This window comes from Saccostrea cucullata, unplaced genomic scaffold (assembly GCF_032062105.1).
Source record: "Saccostrea cucullata isolate Sc308-1 unplaced genomic scaffold, CSIRO_AGI_Scuc_v1 ctg836, whole genome shotgun sequence".
NCBI classification, from domain to species: Eukaryota; Metazoa; Mollusca; class Bivalvia; order Ostreida; family Ostreidae; genus Saccostrea; species Saccostrea cuccullata.
Genome location: NW_026924030.1, coordinates 80,836 through 98,788, shown reverse-complemented (window position 1 = coordinate 98,788; position 17,953 = coordinate 80,836). Strand labels below are relative to the sequence as shown.

Here is a 17,953-nt window from a genome sequence, read left to right as displayed (position 1 = left end):
CTTTGAAGTTTATATTAAAAGATGCCTGCATTTCTGATTGGAGGTATCATCCCAAACTCAACATATGCTCAAAGAGTTCTGAATTAAATATCACTAAGCCTGACATTGTTAGGTTGTTATCAATGTAGTTATGAACCAGTTGTTAGCAACCACAATGTATATTGCACTCACAAGAAGCAGAATTTATTCAAAAACTTATACATGAGAAGAAGAAAAGACTTGCTGTGGCCTTCAACTTGACATTTAGATTACATACATGTAATTTGAAAATCTATCACCAGGTACCAAGTAATAATATTAATAAATTCTATTCAAATATCCACTTAATGTATCTCTTGCAAGTGAAATTGAAATAATAGATACAACAAAGTTTGACACATCTGGATATTTTACCAGAAAAAGACATTAGAGATACCCTAAGAACAAAACTTATGTGATATGACTTTTTTATCATCAACTTCCCTCAATTTATGTTTCAATATACACATCACCTGCACATGGGGTTTATGATTCTCAGCTGATTCAATAAACATGAGCATGCTCTATGTATGAAAACTTTCTAAAATGGAGGCAAGCTATTGACAAACAAGTTGATTAAACAAGGATATCAACAGTCTTGTTTAGTCTGATTAAGCCAGCATTTCAAAATTTCTATGATTGATACACTGATCATGTTGGCAAATACAACCTATCTTGCTGACTAAAGGCATTTCATACTCATTTACGCATTTTTCCATTGACCGATCATGACAGAAAGCACACAGCTGGTGAGACTGGTTGACAGTAGGGATGTCAACGAACAGTCAACTATTCGACTATCAATCGAATGGAAAATACAGTGACGATTGAATAATGAAACAACATTCAAATATTAGATATATGTAAAAAACACAAAGGTGATAATGAAATTTTCATCTCAAAATTGAAAAAGCGTCCTTCTTCAAACTATATAGTGTACGTCCCCAGACGAATTTATAAGAGCTCAAACACAGTCAAATTATATCAATAATTTTCCACATTGTACATATGGAAAATACAGTATTATTTCTCAATCACTGACGTTTTTGTTATTAATTGTAGTACATTATGCAAAAATACTTCATGTGTTTTTCGAACAGGCTAGTTTTTTTTAAATAGCTCTCACACTATACTGGATTATGAATATTATTTGACTTGTACCAATTCTATTTATACTCTAGGAATTTCAAATGCTAGGAACACACAATATTTGCATAGCCGTGAAGTTTTTATGCTTCGATAATTATAATAACAATAATCTAACATGTATAAAAGGCATTTTTATAGCTTGGGCAATCATTCATTGAACAGTATATATCTTTAACAATATCACCTGAGGTGTGGATATTGTGTGTTTACAATTCCCCTTTTCTATAATTTATTTCAATTTACCAATTTATTTTCATTAATAAGCTTTTTAAAAAAACTGCAATCAAAAAAAGTTCCGAATAGTCAACTATCGTTCGAATAATGCAATCGAATGTTCCACTAAGGAAAATTAACACTTTGACATCCCTAGTTGATAGGGATTGCAATTACATATTTTTGCGTCATCAATATTTTACATGTGTAAAGAATATTTAAAAACAAGGTAAACAACAAAACTATTCAGATTTTAATACAAAACATACTTAATACATTCAGTTCATTTGCACTGATGTCATCATAATTTCCAGAAATAACATATTGTAAAAAAAGAAATATACAACAGTTTGTAGACCATAAATAATACCTGATAAAATTGTGAACAGAATATATACCATAGATAGTACTTGATAAAAATTTCAATAATTTAATTGCATCATGACTTGTCTTTGTATGAGAGAGTCCTAGTCATATTTAATTGTTTAATGTCTAAGGTGATTGAAAGAAGTGATAGTCTCTGCACTTGATTCACTAGAGAGAGATTTTTTCGTGTGTGATTTGCACAACCTCTTGGACATGCCCATGCATTACCCTTAATACTCTTCTCCACTGCGGTACAGCTCTCAGTGGAAATCGGGTTTCTCTGGGTAGGTGCATCCTGATCGTTGAATAATAAGGTTAGCTGCATAGTTTGCACATCGAATGCATTCCTCTATAGGCTTGCCTTTAATAAGCTGGGCTAAGAAACCTGTTAATAAATATATTATAATAAATTCTGACATTATTAAACTTTTAAATTAATTTTTTTCCAAAATATGTTCAGTTTTTTTATCCAGGTATACACAATGCCAGTTGAGTTTCCCATAATGAGTGAAATGCAGCTGACAAGCGTATGATACAATTTCTAAACAAGAAATAGTGTAAGATACATGTACCATTAAAATACGAGGGTTGATCCAAAAGTTTGTGGAATTTCTTTCTAAAATTTTATCATGATTTGACAAGAGCAAACAATAGGCATATTTATAAAATAGAGTCATAATGCAACAATACTGGAAAATTTCACCACATTCCAATTACTAATAAGGTCACAAGAGCTTTCTGAAAATGGATGGTTGTGAAACCCGGGGGAGACTTCGACGTAACGTCAAGTTAGGTATGTCACGTCACATTATAGAATCATCTTACCGTAATGTCAAATTCGAACACGTAATTTTTCAAAATGCTGCCCTTTTCTCCATTTTTTTTCTCAAGAAAAGCCTGGGTATGCTCTCGCACCAATTTATCTTCATTTTTTACTCATATTTCAAAATACCCCCCATCTTTCCATATGATGTTCCGATTTCAGTAGCAATGTCAAGAACAGTACGTCAGCCGACAACGTCTATTAACGCTTTCAATTTATCAAGGGGGACAACACTTAAAACAGAGCCTCAAAAAGGCGGCCACACCTTTAATCAACGTCCATGAAGGTTCTATTTTTCTTCATTTTCTTACGCCACTGGAAAACCAGTGGCTAAATGCATTTTTCCTCAGTCTATGTCAATAATAAACGCATTTAAGATAGAGCGATCCCGGGATTTTCACAAAACTTATGACTTGACTGAAATTTGACGTCGTCTAACAACCTTAAGATGAACAATAAATTATTAACTAATAAACAAAATATCCAGGAAAATCAGTAAAATACACACACAAAGGTTTATAAAAGATCAAGCAATCGTAATAATGACATAATTTTTGTTTTCAAAAACACGAAGATCGGTTTAATTCTCATTTCAAGTATTAAGAATTAAAATGATAATAAACGCGTTGATGTCTCCCCCGCATTTCCAAACATCCGTTTCTATGGCAACTGCCAAAGAGTTACTATTAAAATATTTAAAATATTTTTTAATCTAAAATATTCAACAAGTGTCTTTATTCTCATATGTAATTTTCAACCAATTTCACTTATAAATGAATGAAATATTAAGAAATTCCACGAACTTTTGGATCAACCCTCGTATGTAACTGCTGTGTCAAGGGACATAACCTTGAAGACTGTAGAAATGTGAATACTAATACTGGTGTTTTACAGTAATGTCACCTACCTCCAACAAAGGCATCCCCAGCTCCATTAGTATCTACTATATCCTTGTCAGCAATAGGAATGACAGGGTACTCTGTTGTTTTACCATCTGTTATAACAAATACACACTTTGATGAAGTACATGTTTTAAAATACTGCAAAGTGAAATGATGTCAGAAGGATATTTTGCAATACTGGTACCATTTTATTTTTGAAAAAAAAAATAATTGGAAAGATCAATTAAATCTCCATTCTTATTATCAAACTTTCCATTAAAAGATAAAACGATAAAACATTGATAATTTAATCTTTATGATGGGCTTATATGAAAAAGTTTGAAAATATATTATTCAATAAATCAATAGTTTTTGACAAACAAGGATACATATAAATAAAGGTGACCTTTAGCTACAACAGTAGGATTGGATCCCTGAGTGATGACCACGGTCCTGGGTTTGTTGTCCTCCTTCGGTAGAGCGGCTAGCTTTAGTGCAATCTGTGCAATATCGGTGGTCTGAAATATAATATATATCGACCGATTACTGCTACAGTTAAACACTCACATGGTGTGGACAGAAAGGGTTGGCTACTGTTTTATTGTCACTAGACACTTACCCCAAAGTTGTTCTCTTTGGCAAAGGTCTCTGCTTCCTGTAAAGATAATAATTAATTCATCAACTGTTAACAAAACATACAAGGATGAAAAGAAGTCTCTTTACTCTAGATGTTATATTATATTTAGTCATGCTAGATTTTACAAATTTCTTTGCAAATTTCTTCACAAAGGATCTTATAATGGACAATGCATTACCATGACTTACCGTTTCATTTCCAAACAGAACATCTACAAATGGCATGGCTTTGAGCATGGGTTCTTTGAAGAACTGACAAAGGAATGGTGCAGACAGGTTCATACAAAACACTTTACCAGACTCCTGGGCGTGTTTACCGATTCTCATAACAGTGGGGGGACTAACAGTAAGGGGAAATGCCTGAAATAGATTTGTAGATCAGAAGTCTCAATTCATGAAAGTGTAAATGTTGAGGCTTCTCTTACAAAAAATAGGAGGGGACAGACCGATCTGTAGGATTCCTGACTACCAGCTACGTAATAATACTGGGTCTTTATTAACAGGCAGACAAACAGACACACAAGATTCTAACCTACAGCTACGTAATAATACTGGGCCTTTATTAACAGACAAACAGATCTATAGGAATCTGACTTACAGCAAGGTAGTAATATATTTATTAACAGACGAACAAGATTCTGACTTATAGCTTCTGAATCATAATAATACTGGGCCTTTATTAACAGACAAACAGACCTATAGGAATCTGACTTACAGCTATGTAATAATACTGGGCCTTCTCTTCAAGGTTACTAACAAACAGACACACAGACCTATAGGATTCTGACTTATATCAAGGTAATAATATATGATTCAGACAGACTATAGGATTAACAATATCAAGGTAATAATATTGGGTCATGATCTACAGACAGACCTATAGGATTCTGACTTATATCAAGGTAATAATATTAGTCATGATCTAGAGACAGACCTATAGGATTCTCTTACAGCAAGGTAATAATATTGGGCCTTTTCTACAAGTTTCCAGTGTGCTGGTGTCTCCAGATGTTCCTCTGTAAAACAGTTGGCTGCTGCTAAATTGGCACACATGGCTTTGACGCCTAGTTATCATCTATATACCACTATTTACTGTAATCCTAAATATATGTGTGAAATTATTTTTGGTATAATTTCGCAGAACACAACTCGCAAAATAAAATTACTTGCTTTTATTTTTATGGTGCTAAAAACAATAAAAAATCTCTTGACAAACCATCCATTTGCGAATCATTAGGGACTTTGAAGAGGCCTTAAGCGATAATAGAAAACTGTAGTCAGAAGGGCCCCGCCATGAAATGTAAATGTTGCAGCTTCTCTGGTTAAAAAATATATGACGAATAAGAAACAGCAACTGTATTCTTAAAATTTCAAGATAACTCCTGAATATCCAAAAACCTGTAAATAATATCCTTGTATTTATTTTACATAAGGCAGTAAAGAACAACACACCAAATGTATATCTAAACAATAATGGAGCTTGTGTTATATAAAATGCCAGCCTTTATTGAATGCAAATATATATCATGAAGGAATCTGAACTTCAAAACAAACAGCAGTTGCAGACAAAGGTTTTCATTAATCTTAAAGTGACAGATAAAGATAAGCCTTCTAAATTTTCTGAATCATAATAATCCCAAGGGATTAATTAACAGACAAATCATTTTATTCTTAATTTATAATAAGAACTTTTTCAGTAATGATAATAATGAAGTTTTTATCCTACTGCCTTAAAAATTAACACACAGATTCTTGAATTTTCATGAAGCCAAAAAAAAAAAATAATAAAAAATAAAAAAATAAATAAATAAATAAAAAAATAAATAAAGTAGGGTATTTCAACAAAAATAAAGTAAAAAACATTTATACTTAAATCCACATTTCAGAGTGTGCATAGCATTCCAAATGTTAACTTCAAAAAAACTTCATTTGCAGACAGAGGTGGTAATTAATCTCAATGTGCACACATAAAGATTCTTCAAAGGAAAGCTAATTATTCCACCTATTCATACCAGTATTTTTACAATGTAACATTTTAAATATATGTCTGAAATTATTTTTATATAAACTTAAGGAATCTACCCCACCACCCAGCTCCAAACCAGAACAAACAATATAAAATTACTTTTTGCTTTACCATACCAAATTTGAACTTAATTGGACTACAATAAAAAAATAAAAAATCAGAAAATTTGACAAACCATCCATTTGCGAATCATTATTCTCGCGATTTGACTTTGAAGAGGCCTTAAGCGATAATAAGTACTCACAAAAAAATAAGGAATCTACAATAACTGTTTTGAACAAGCTTCATATAACATGCAAAAACATGCTCAATTTTCTGTCTGACTTATTTATTGTCACTTATTGGACATTTGCACATGAAGCTCAAGGGAAAAGTAATTGTTTTACACAGGTTTTACACACTTCACTTGTAACTTGTAGGTGTATAAATGGACTAGTTCCAAGATCCCAAGGATATGACCTGATACATGTACTTGTCATTTATGAATATTTTTCATCAAGTGTTAATTAAACCTCCATGTACTCTCAAAACTGAAACTCTTTCTTAATTTCACTGAAAACTGACATTTTAATCCAAGGGAATAAAATTTTGTCTAAAACTATTTTCATACTTATGCCATTTATTCTGTTTAAAGGGAGTACATTTCTGGCATGTACTTCCAGAAATCAAGACTACACACTTCCTGATGGATCTGTTAGAGATGCCAATCCTAAATAAATGGAGGATTTTTCTCAAGGGAGGGGTTCAGGGAGCCCAGGAAAATCAGGACCTTGCCAAATTTTCAGCCCCAAAACTTATACTAACAAGCACATTTACAGGCATACTTTCTACTGATCATCACATGACTTATTTTTCCAGAGCAGGACAAAGCTAGCCCTGTTGTCAGGTTTTCTGTGGGACCTACCTGAAGTTTCCAGTGCAGATGACAGCACACGTTCCTGTAGGCTCCTTGTCAGTGTACTGGAACTGTGTGTTGACCCCCGCCTCTCTAGCTTTGTTCTCCAGGATCTGACCAAACTCATCCTTGTTGATGCACCCGAAGAATGTGGTGGCCTGGGGGACTCCTGATAGCCACTAAAACCAAAAATAGCTTAGCTATGAACATAATTATAAATCACTGGACAGAGAAACTTTATTTGATGAACTAGATTTGCAATTTAAACTAATATATTACCCTGGTAGGAATCATATAACTTAACCACTTTGATAATAGTCATTTCTGAATGAACAATGGAATTCTCTTTCGTTCATCAACATAGTTTTTTGAAAATAATGCCCTAATCCAATTAATCTTACAATTGCCAATATTTGGTTATATTGTCTGTCTGTTGTCAACTTTAACCTAGCCCATAACTATTGCACTGTCAAGGGTAAGGCTTTAATATTTGACGTGATTGTTCATTATGACAAGACCTTTCCATTGGTACAGACATTTTTGATTATGTGACTTCAGCTGTGACCTTCAGAATTGTGTTACCATTGGGGGCATAGTGTTTCACAAACACATCTTGTTTAAATCTAGATTTTAGGTATAAAAAAGAAACAACAAGTTTGTTGGCAATATTTCCCTACACATTCACCTGTTTACTTTGATTACCTGGAGTAGAAAAGGTGTAACAAAGATGTGAAGATCCATGACTTACCTGTGCTACCTTGATTGCATTAAGGGTGGCCCCACCAGGAACATACTCTACATGGTCCCCAAAAGTGTCAACCATATCTTTGTACCTATTTTAAACATGTAAATATCATAAAATCTCCTATTCCATTCACAGTTTCACACAAAATGTTTTCAATATCTTGTATGGGGCCTGACCTTCTCCCACTTCTTTCTATTTTCCATCCTTCTACACCTCATGCTTCAATCCCCTCTCTTTCCCCCACTCTTGTTTTTCCCATTTGTTCTATATATCTTCAATCCTGTTTATCCCATCCTTCTCCCTCATCTTCAATCCCCTCTCTTCCCCCACTCTTGTTTATCCCACCCTTCTCCCTCATCTTCAATCCCCTCTCTTTCTCCCACTCTTGTTTATCCCACCCTTCTCCCTCATCTTCAATCCCCTCTCTTTCTCCCACTCTTGTTTATCCCACCCTTCTCCCTCATCTTCAATCCCCTCTCTTTCTCCCACTCTTGTTTATCCCACCCTTCTCCCTCATCTTCAATCCCCTCTCTTTCTCCATCTCCTGTTTATCCCACCCTTCTCCCTCATCTTCAATCTTGTTTATCCCACCCTCTCCCTCATCTTCAATCCCCTCTCTTTCTCCCACTCCTGTTTATCCCATCCTTCTCCCTCATCTTCAACCCCCTCTCTTTCTCCCACTCCTGTTTATCCCACCCGTCTCCCTCATCTTCAATCCCCACTCTTTCTCCTTCTCCTGTTTATCCCACCCTTCTCCCTCATCTTCAATCCCCTCTCTTTCTCCTTCTCCTGTTTATCCCACCCTTCCCCACCTGTTATGGGATCTATTGCAAAACTATGATATATTATATATAAATGAACTCCTATGGACATGTTATCAACAGCAAAGCTTTCAAGTGTTACTTGAAGGGTTATATAGACCAGAATACATATTTGGAACTACTTACATGGGCTTATGCTTTTCTTCTGCGAGGATTGCATTATCTCTCTCCAGGCCATACCTTATAGAAATAACTACTCTGTTAAAACATTACTTAAAAGATTTTAAATGTTACATCATCACTATTAACTTGCAGTAACTGAGTATTGTAATATGAATTTATATATTTATCAGGCCAGATAGATTTACTGATAAATGGCAAGTGCTTTGATTTCATGGTTGAGATAATTCAGGCTTCAGCAATTACTCTGGCATAAATTATATCTATGAAAACTTACTTGTCAAGAAATTCTTGAGTTCCATTACAAGATATGTCTAACAGAGGATTTCCATATCCCAGAAGTATGCCCTCCCTGTCAAAGAAACAGTTAGCAAATGAAGGAAATTGTTTTTTAAATTTAAAAAAGTCTTCATTTCAGGATTGAGGAATTCCTGCAATGTACTAATGCAAGTAGATAAATATTTTAATTTAATCATAATTGAATGATATCATCTAGCTCTCTGTTATGCTGAAATCTAACATTCTAGAAAGCCTTAAAAAAGTATTAGGTATATTTGAATATAACATTTTACTTTTTTCTGCATTGGACCAAAAATCAGAACAGGAATTTCTGTAGTATTTGATGCAGGAGAATTATCAATATTTGTCCATTTTCATGCAGATTCTCCCAGGTTCAATGTCAAAGTTAAAAGCCTTTTTTCTGATTTTTTTCCTATGTACCTGAGTGTGTTATAATACAGTTCAGTAATCTGAACCTAAGAAAATACTTGGATCCATGCCCTCTCATTATTTTACAAAAAAATTATGTCAAAAGGGTATTGGTTTCCCTTTTTTCAAAATAAAAAATTTAATTGGTCTAACAAAGCTGGTTGTGTCTATAGTACTCTATACTATGTTTATAGAACAAAATGGTTTCATGTTCGTTCGCCCAAAAAATTGTTCGCCCGATATCCCGTTCGCCCAATTTCTTGTTCGCCCAGAGTTCGTTCGCCCAATTTCTCGTTCGCACAGGGTCCGTTCGCCCAAATTTTATGTAGAATATAATATAATGAATTTCTTCTTACATTTTTGGTACATTCGAAATAAAACAGACTGTCAGAAGATTATGCATATTGACACATAGGGTCATACTTAATTGTTGTCAAAACATAGCCCCCAATATTCGTAAAAACAACACGGGTGTATCCCTCCGATTAACATTGATATTAGTCATCTAATTAACTGTTGTGCAAACACTAAGTCATTAATAAATACATTAGAATCAAATCAAAAATTAATTAAGACTAAATAAACATTGTTCCTGGTACAATAATTCGAGAAAAAATAACGCAAGTTCGTAAAGGAAATAAGAATATATGTTAATTTTTATTTCAAATAAGTTAGTATATAATATATATATAAGTATTGGGCGAAACTTTTATAAGGCGAACAGGATTTTGGGCGAAGAAATTTTTGGGCGAACGGACCCTGCGCGAACGGACTCCCGCGAACAGGTAGATCGGGCGAACGAACCCGTTACCGAACAAAATCTAGTTTTTTCTATTCATTTTCTTAAAACAAATTTAGCAAAAAAAAAAGTTGTGAACATTTAACCTTAAAAATAAATTCATAGTGGTGGATCATCCCTCAAGATACTATATTTTAAAACTGTTGAGATATGGTTTAATTGCAAACAATTCTATTTTATCAATGATGATAAAGTTATTATTCAGGATGCATGTCTTCTTGTACATTATGTATCCTACACTGCACTTAATGTCTTTTTAGTTTTACATGCATATTCATGTTTTTTTTGTTTCCTGTCAAGTTTGCTAAATAATATGACCACTTTAAAGCCAAATTTTATCTTGTATCCTCCTCCTACTATGCACTGATTAAAAAAGATTTATCAGAAATTCAACAATGTACAAACTAAATGTAAAATTAAATAGGTTTTTCTCAAATACTTCTATTGCACAATCATATATGTAGCTCACATATCAAAATTATCTTTTAAATTTGGATATGTAAAAAAAAAAAGAAAGAAAGAAAAATTTTAAATGCATAAAGTTTGACATCCTACATGCCTACCTAGCCATGATTGCCCTAGAAAGAGTGACGGTCTGGTTATCAACTGTATAAATAAGCCATCACGGATCAGAATATCTCATTTTGGAGGGGGGTTTAAATGGAGGTGTCATTAATTACATGACATGTGTAAGCTAAAAATAATTATTTTCTCTCAGAAATAAACACCCGGGCAGCAAACTAAAGTCAAGCAGAGAAATAGTTCTTTTATAACGGCATTGTGAATTTTTCCGTGTACACGTGTGCTGTACTTACCTGTGACGTGTACATAAATGGGACAATTCAGAAACTGGCCAATAACTAAACACCTTTGCTATATTTAGCAAAGGTACTTTACTGTTTATCTAAACGCGGTATGTGTACAAATTGTATTCAGCGTATGGATTTTTATATTTTTGTATTCAGTAGAGCGTTACGTGATTTGAAAATTAACAGCAATCAGTGAAGTGAAACAAGTACTGAACATGTGCAATACACGTATGAAAACAAAATCATATTCTTTACTGTAGACTGTAGCATGACATGATAACATTGGTTGAAATTAGCTTACCTGATACACTCATTTGGTTTAATCTTTTTCCTATCAGGACCATCGCCATCCAGAAGTTCTCCAGCTCCAGTCGTTGACATGCTTTTAAACCGAATTTTCTCTATCAGCGAAAAAAACAAAAGTGGGATTGGTGCCGTATTCCAACCCGGAAAACCCCAGTCACCATGATGTTTATGATCTCTCGTGGTGACTGGTTGTAGATCAATATATTTTAAGTTTATCTCCATGGGCGTCGAAAGCACATTGAAAGGGGGGGGGGCTAAACCAACAAAAAAGGTGAATTCCAATTTTCAATGCCTATTTTTGCAAAAAAAAGTGGCCCCCTAGCCCCCCCCCCCCGGTTCCGACCGGCGCCTGTGATCTCTCATGGTTGCATGAAAACCTTTCCTAAATAAAGACTCTCTCTCTCTCCAAACACTATTTATGCACAAATTAAGGTCAGGCGACATGTTCCTCAAAAATGTAAATTTTCCCAACAAAGTTTCATTGAAGTATAGGTATTCTCTTTCGAGAAGTGGACAGGCTTTTGCCTACATTTTATGGAGAACAGGCACGTAGCAACCGGGGGGGGGGGGGGGCTAGGGAGGCCTGCCCCCCCCCCACTTTTTTTGCCAACAATACTTTTACTATTGAAAATGTTCATTGAAAAGCTGTTTGCCCCCCCCCCCCCACTTTATAGATAAGATAAGATAAGATAAGATAAGATAAGATTTATTAATACCAATTTGGGGCCCATCAGGGCATACAAGTAATAAGGAAAAAAAAACATACAAGCAGAAATTCAAAATTGATAGCAGTAACTAACAAAAGATAAATGATGTTACAGCAGTTGGGGATTACAACATACATAATCAATATACTGTAAATAAAAGTTTGTTTAAAGTATTTCTATATATTACTCTTTTGTATTTATTTGTTTCTTTGTTTAACATTGCATAATTTGCTATTTCTTATTTTAAAGATATTGATTAAAAAATTACCCAGCTTGATAAGCAACATGTCATTTTCATTAGACATAATCCATAAAAATTTTTCTTTATTTGTTAAAGTATAGAAATTTTTATTACTTTTAGCAATAATATTAAAAAAGTCATCTCTATCATGCTTATATAATGGACATTCAATCAGTGAGTGTATCTCATCTTCCACACAGTTCATGTCGCACATTCTACAAATTCTTTCATTTCTTGCAAGGGTGGTTTGCTCTCCAGCAGAGTTTAGTTTTTTTTCGTACCTTCCACTTTCTATTCTGAGGTTATGTGAACTCACTCTAAATTTGCATATAATTTTTCTTTGTTCAAAATTTTTTAATAATAAATACTTTTCAATTTCAAAACTTCTTTTTATATAGAAATATGTTGTAAGTTTACCCGATAGACAACCATCATCTCTTTGTTTAAACCAATATTGAAGGAAATCTTCTCTAATAATTTTTTTCAGATGTTTCTTTAAAGTTATTAGTTTCATTGATTTACATCTTGACAAATCTATGCCCATTCTGTTACAGAAATATGTTACATTTGAAAACCAACTATTTACATTACAACTGTCCAAGATAATGCTTTCTTTGTATGCACTGTATAACAAAGAGTTTTCAGGCATGTTTTCCAGTCTGTGCCAGTAAGATATAATTGCTATAATAATAGAATAAAATATTGGTTGTCTACCCAGTTCAGAGAGAACTGCAATATTGGTACTTCTTTTCCCAGACCCTATGATAAATTTGCAAAATTTCATATGAAGATTTTCAATCTCCCAATCTTTAAATATATCAAATAAACATTTTTCTTTTCTTTGCATTGATGATGACAATACACCCCATATTTCGGATCCATAGGTAGCTATTGGCTTGATCATGTGATCAAATAGATGAAGTAAAGTTTTAATGGGTGGATCTGTTGATTTTATATCTTTGTATATTTTAAATGATGACTTTAAAGCTTTGTTATATAAATTACACCTTGCTTCTTTGAAAGAACCAGAATTTGAGAGTATTATACCTAGGTATTTATACGTTTTTACACATTCTATATTAATACCATTAATTGAAAATGTTTCTTTTAATAAATGCCCACTTCTGTTGAAAATAATTACTTTTGTTTTGTTAACATTGATTTCCAAACACCATTCTTTACAATATTTGTATAACATATCAAGTTTTTGTTGCAGGGCTAGCTGGTTGTCAGATAATAATACTAAATCGTCTGCATATAATAAAGCTCCTATTTGCTTTTTGAAAAGTGAGACTGAGTTAACAACATCTTCATTTAGTAAATTTGCGAGATCATTTAAGAATATTTTGAATATATTCGGGCTTAAGACATCACCTTGTCTTACTCCTAGTTCAGGTGAGAAAGGTTGGGTTAATTTATTATCAATTTTAATCGAGATATAACTGTATTTGTACATACTGCATATTATTTTGTAGAATAGTCCATTTATATTCAATTGAAGAAGTTTAAGTTTTATGCCTTCGTGTATTATTGTATCAAATGCTTTATGGAAGTCAACGAAGCAAGCATACAAACGTTTATTACCTTTGTTGGTGTATTTGTCGATCAGACATTTCATTACAAATAAATGATCCGAAGTTCTAGCTTTTTTTGAAAATCCTATTTGGCTTTCGTGAATGATGTTATTTTCCGATAAAAAATTATCTAATCTATTGTTAAGTATTATATTGAAAAGTTTGCCAATACTGTTGGTAATGGTTATGCCTCTAATTTTGGGGTAATCGGGGATTTTCTGATTTAAAAATAGGTGTTATATAACCTTCTACCCATTTTCTGGGATAAATTCCGGAAGTGAAGACATTGTTAAACAATTTTAGAATACAAGGATTCATGTAAATTTGTGCTACTCTCAACATTTCGTTGGTAATATTATCCAGGCCAGGGCTTTTATCAGATTTTATACTAGACAAAGATTTTTGTAATTCCTTTAAAGAGATTTTAAAGTCTAGTTTACTAAACGATATAAAGTTTGGTCCATTTTCAAGTTCCTTAATTTTATTTTGAATAATTTGTAGTCTCTCTGAATGCTTATTAGGCAGTTTAAACAGGGTACTAAAGTAGTTATGCCACATATCTGGTTCAATACATTTCTCAGTTTTTTCCTTATTCCCCTCTTTGGCTTCTCTGATTGATGCGACTAAATTCCAGTATTCTTTAGGATTATTTTCCTTTAGTTGATCTAACTTGTCGAAAATATTTTGAACAAACTGTCGTTTTTTGTATTTATTTAATTTAGCATACACTTTTTTAGCTTTGAAATAAGACCCTCGTATGAAAGGGTTGTTAGGAAATTTAGATATTAAGATAGCCTTTTCACTAAGTTGTTTCTTCATTTTCCAAAGATCTGAATCAAACCATTTTTTGTTAACTTGTTTATTTTTATGAACCTTCTTATTTAGTGATAATTTTGCTACTTTTTCAAAAATGTTATGGATATCATTTGTAGCTTCATTAATTTCCTTTTCATTCATTTGTATATCTTTATTTAAAAAGGTTTGTATGTCTTGTTGGATAATAGGGTGTGTAAAAAAGTTCTGGTAGTGGCTTATTAGTGAACACAGTTCCATTTGTAACGAATAGGCATTTCTTGAAGATTATTGTTATTTATCTCCCTTGTAAAAGATGATAGTATTTTTAGTGAAATTTTACAATGACAATCAGAGAATGGTAAAAAATCATATACATGAAAGTACATAATATCGTCAAGTAATTTCTCTGTTACAATAAAGTAATCGACAACACTTGAACCTGCATAGTTATGGCAAGTAAATTTTCCATATGAATCACCAAAAATTCTACCGTTAACTATTCTCATCTTATTTGCTATACACATTTCTAACAAGTCTTTACCTCTATTATCTAATGTGATATCTCTATTTTTCCTATCCCCAACTGCTATATCTACATTATAAAAGTCTTCTTTAATTGGAATGTGTGAGGTATTATCTCCTTTTATGTAATCAGGTTCATTACCAGTTCTGGCATTAAAATCTCCAGTAAGTATAATATCACCCATATCTCTATACTTAATAATATCTCTCTCCAGTATTTCTAGTATATCATTATTATTTCTTAAATAACCTGATGTGTAGGGAGGAATGTAGATCAAACATAAGTATATGTCTGATTTAAAATTGAAGAATTCTTTTTTAAGCTTTAACCATTGAAACTCTGTGTTTGTATTTTGAAGTACTAAAATGCCCTTTCTTATGTTTTTCTTTATTAAAATTCCTAAACCTCCAAAGTATCTGTTATTCTTTGACTTATCTCTACAAACTGGGTAGTAAGAAAAGTTATCCACTTCAAGGGTAGTATTATAGCCTATGTGTGTTTCAGTGAGTAATACAATATCAAAATTTTTTATCTGATCTATAAATTTGTTATCTGTACATTTATTTATGCCGTCAGTGATCATACCTCCCACATTCCATGTACATATGTTTAAATAGGTTTCAGCTCTACTCATTGTATTTATAACAATTAATATAATGAGCTATCTTGAATAATTATATGGACAGTTTTGTTTTTCTTTTTTAACAAAAACAAAAACAAACAAACAGAATCTATCAATAAAGATTTGTTCTGATTATAAATTCACAATCTCTTTTAATAAAGATTTGTGTACTGACTAAAAATCCACAAAAGCTATGTGTTATGATATAGCTAAAAGAAAACTTAGTGCCAGGGTCTGCCTCGGTAAGCATGGTAAGGCCGGAAGTCTTTCCAGTCATTATTTTGATATGGGTTCATGTACTGGTTTGTTTTCCAGGACGGACGATATGGGTTTGCTCCTTTGTATGGAGCATTCTTGCTCTTATATAACGGTTGTCTCTTGTAGCTGCATGCCTTGTCGATCGCTTTTTTTAAATTGCACCCTAACACTGCCGCTCCCTCCTTCGTTAAATGCACTCCATCTGTCTCTATGAACTTGGATATTGGTTTCCCATCTAGTATGAAGTTGTTATTTTCACAAAGAATTATTTTTTCATTGTCTCTAAACTTTTGTTTGAGAATAACATTGACTAATTCCACCTTGTTGTTTCTTTCTACACTGTCCTTCCTTGGTGTTTCAAGCGATATGATGAGAGTTGATTGTGGAAATTTCTTAGTTGTTATTTCTGTTAGAGCTAACATTTTCTGTGCACATCCCTCAGCATCGTCTGGGACTTAATCTCGTTTGTCAAAGTATGTAGTACTATGGCGTTAGGCTGTTGATTTGAGTCATACTTTGTAACGGTTTCGATAGCGCTCTCTACAGTGTAGGCGGTCTCTTTATCTGTTGTATATTGGGTCCATATCTGGGGGTTGATATATTTTAAGTTTGATGTTCCAATCAAAAGGATCGATGGCTTTTTTTCCTTTGCATCACTTGTATCTTTGGTCTCTCTATCCGTATCGGTCGCTCTATCGCTTTCTCTAGCCTTGTTAGGTGACTGTGTAGTTTTGTCAACCATCATAAACTGTCCTGCTTTGTTATCTTGCATGCTCCCAACATGGAGCTTCATGCTATACAATTCTTCTTCTTTGCTGTTAATTATCTTTTTATAAGCTTGGACTGCACGTTCTAACTCGTAAATTTCCTGAGTTTTTGTGTCCATTCGTGCTATTAAATACTCCTCTTCTTTTTTAGCCTCTTCTATGTAACGATTCATTGTATTCTTCGTAGCCTCATGAGATTGCTTTTCGTCTTTGTATTTGTCTTCAAACTGTTTGACTTTATGCTCTAGCATCTTAATTTTTTCACCCAGTCCTCTATTCTCACGTTCTAGTTTCTCATATTTTACATCTGTTGACTCGTTTTTCTTATCTCCATTCTGATTCTGAAATTTTGTCTTTAGAGACATCACATCTTCTTTTATTTCGCTCATTTCTTTCTTTAATCTGGTTTCGTAAACATGTTGGGCATTGCACATTTCACTGAACTTGTTGGATATCAAGTTGGTGACTTGAGTGTATATTTTATCTGTAACACTTAACAAGTTTTCTTCTAGGGAGTCTGCTTTCTTCACATCTTGACAAATTGTCTGACTCTGGGTATCTTTTGTTTCTATCTGATTGATTGATACGTTTGTATCTTTTTCTACTGTCATTTGACTTGTCTTTAATGGCACCTCAGATTGGGTTGTTGTAGATTCCTTTGTGTAGGTTGTTTCGGATGTAACAACTTCTTTCACGTTGGTGGAGTCTGATGGAATGCTGTTTGCCACGTTTTTTAACACTGGAAAAATTTGGTTAACAAATATGTCCTTGCTATTCCCCTGGACTTGCACTGTGCCAGTTGTAATAAAGAAGGTAGTTCGAAATAATTTTTCTTCTGAATCCTTGTACTGAACATCAATACAAATAGCGTTACCTGTGCTCTCTTTTTCCCAGTGGCTTGGTGTTTCATTCCAAGTAACTTTATACTGTGGTTCTTTGCCAATACTATCGAAGAATACGTAATGCAGGGCCTGGATATATGGTACAATCTTTTCTCTTGGGACGCGGAAGGCCGCCATCCTGGCGTCACTTTCGTACAAGTGAGGATTTATTTCCTCGAATGATGCCTTCTTGATTTTATTTCCCGTTGGATTCCGAAGACGGTCTGGAATAAAAGCTTCATAGTCTTTGATATCTATGTTTGAAGTTTC

The 17,953-nt window shown here is 33.4% G+C and overlaps 1 protein-coding gene across 1 annotated transcript; it reads right to left on the bottom strand.

Annotated features, from left to right (window-relative positions):
* Positions 1-1,940: 1,940 nt before the first annotated feature.
* LOC134265527 (uncharacterized) lies at positions 1,941-11,412 on the bottom strand. Its single transcript, XM_062747747.1, has 12 exons — positions 11,311-11,412; positions 8,971-9,045; positions 8,700-8,753; positions 7,756-7,840; positions 7,017-7,186; positions 5,467-5,468; positions 5,038-5,141; positions 4,276-4,446; positions 4,070-4,105; positions 3,857-3,968; positions 3,477-3,563; positions 1,941-2,131 (listed from the first exon to the last, which is right to left on the bottom strand). The coding sequence occupies exons 1-12, from the start codon at positions 11,388-11,390 to the stop codon at positions 2,007-2,009; spliced, it is 1,101 nt and encodes a 366-aa protein (XP_062603731.1). The 5' UTR covers positions 11,391-11,412; the 3' UTR covers positions 1,941-2,006.
* Between the last annotated feature and the right edge of the window lie 6,541 nt (positions 11,413-17,953).

Coding starts and splice junctions, on each gene's coding strand:
- LOC134265527 (XM_062747747.1), bottom strand. CDS start 11,390: ATGTCAACGACTGGAGCTGGAGAACTTCTGGATGGCGATGGTCCTGAT. Junction 9,046..11,310: donor AAACCAAATGAGTGTATCAG/GTAAGCTAATTT, acceptor TTTCTTTGACAG/GGAGGGCATACTTCTGGGAT. Junction 7,187..7,755: donor ATGCAATCAAGGTAGCACAG/GTAAGTCATGGA, acceptor TTTTGGTTTTAG/TGGCTATCAGGAGTCCCCCA.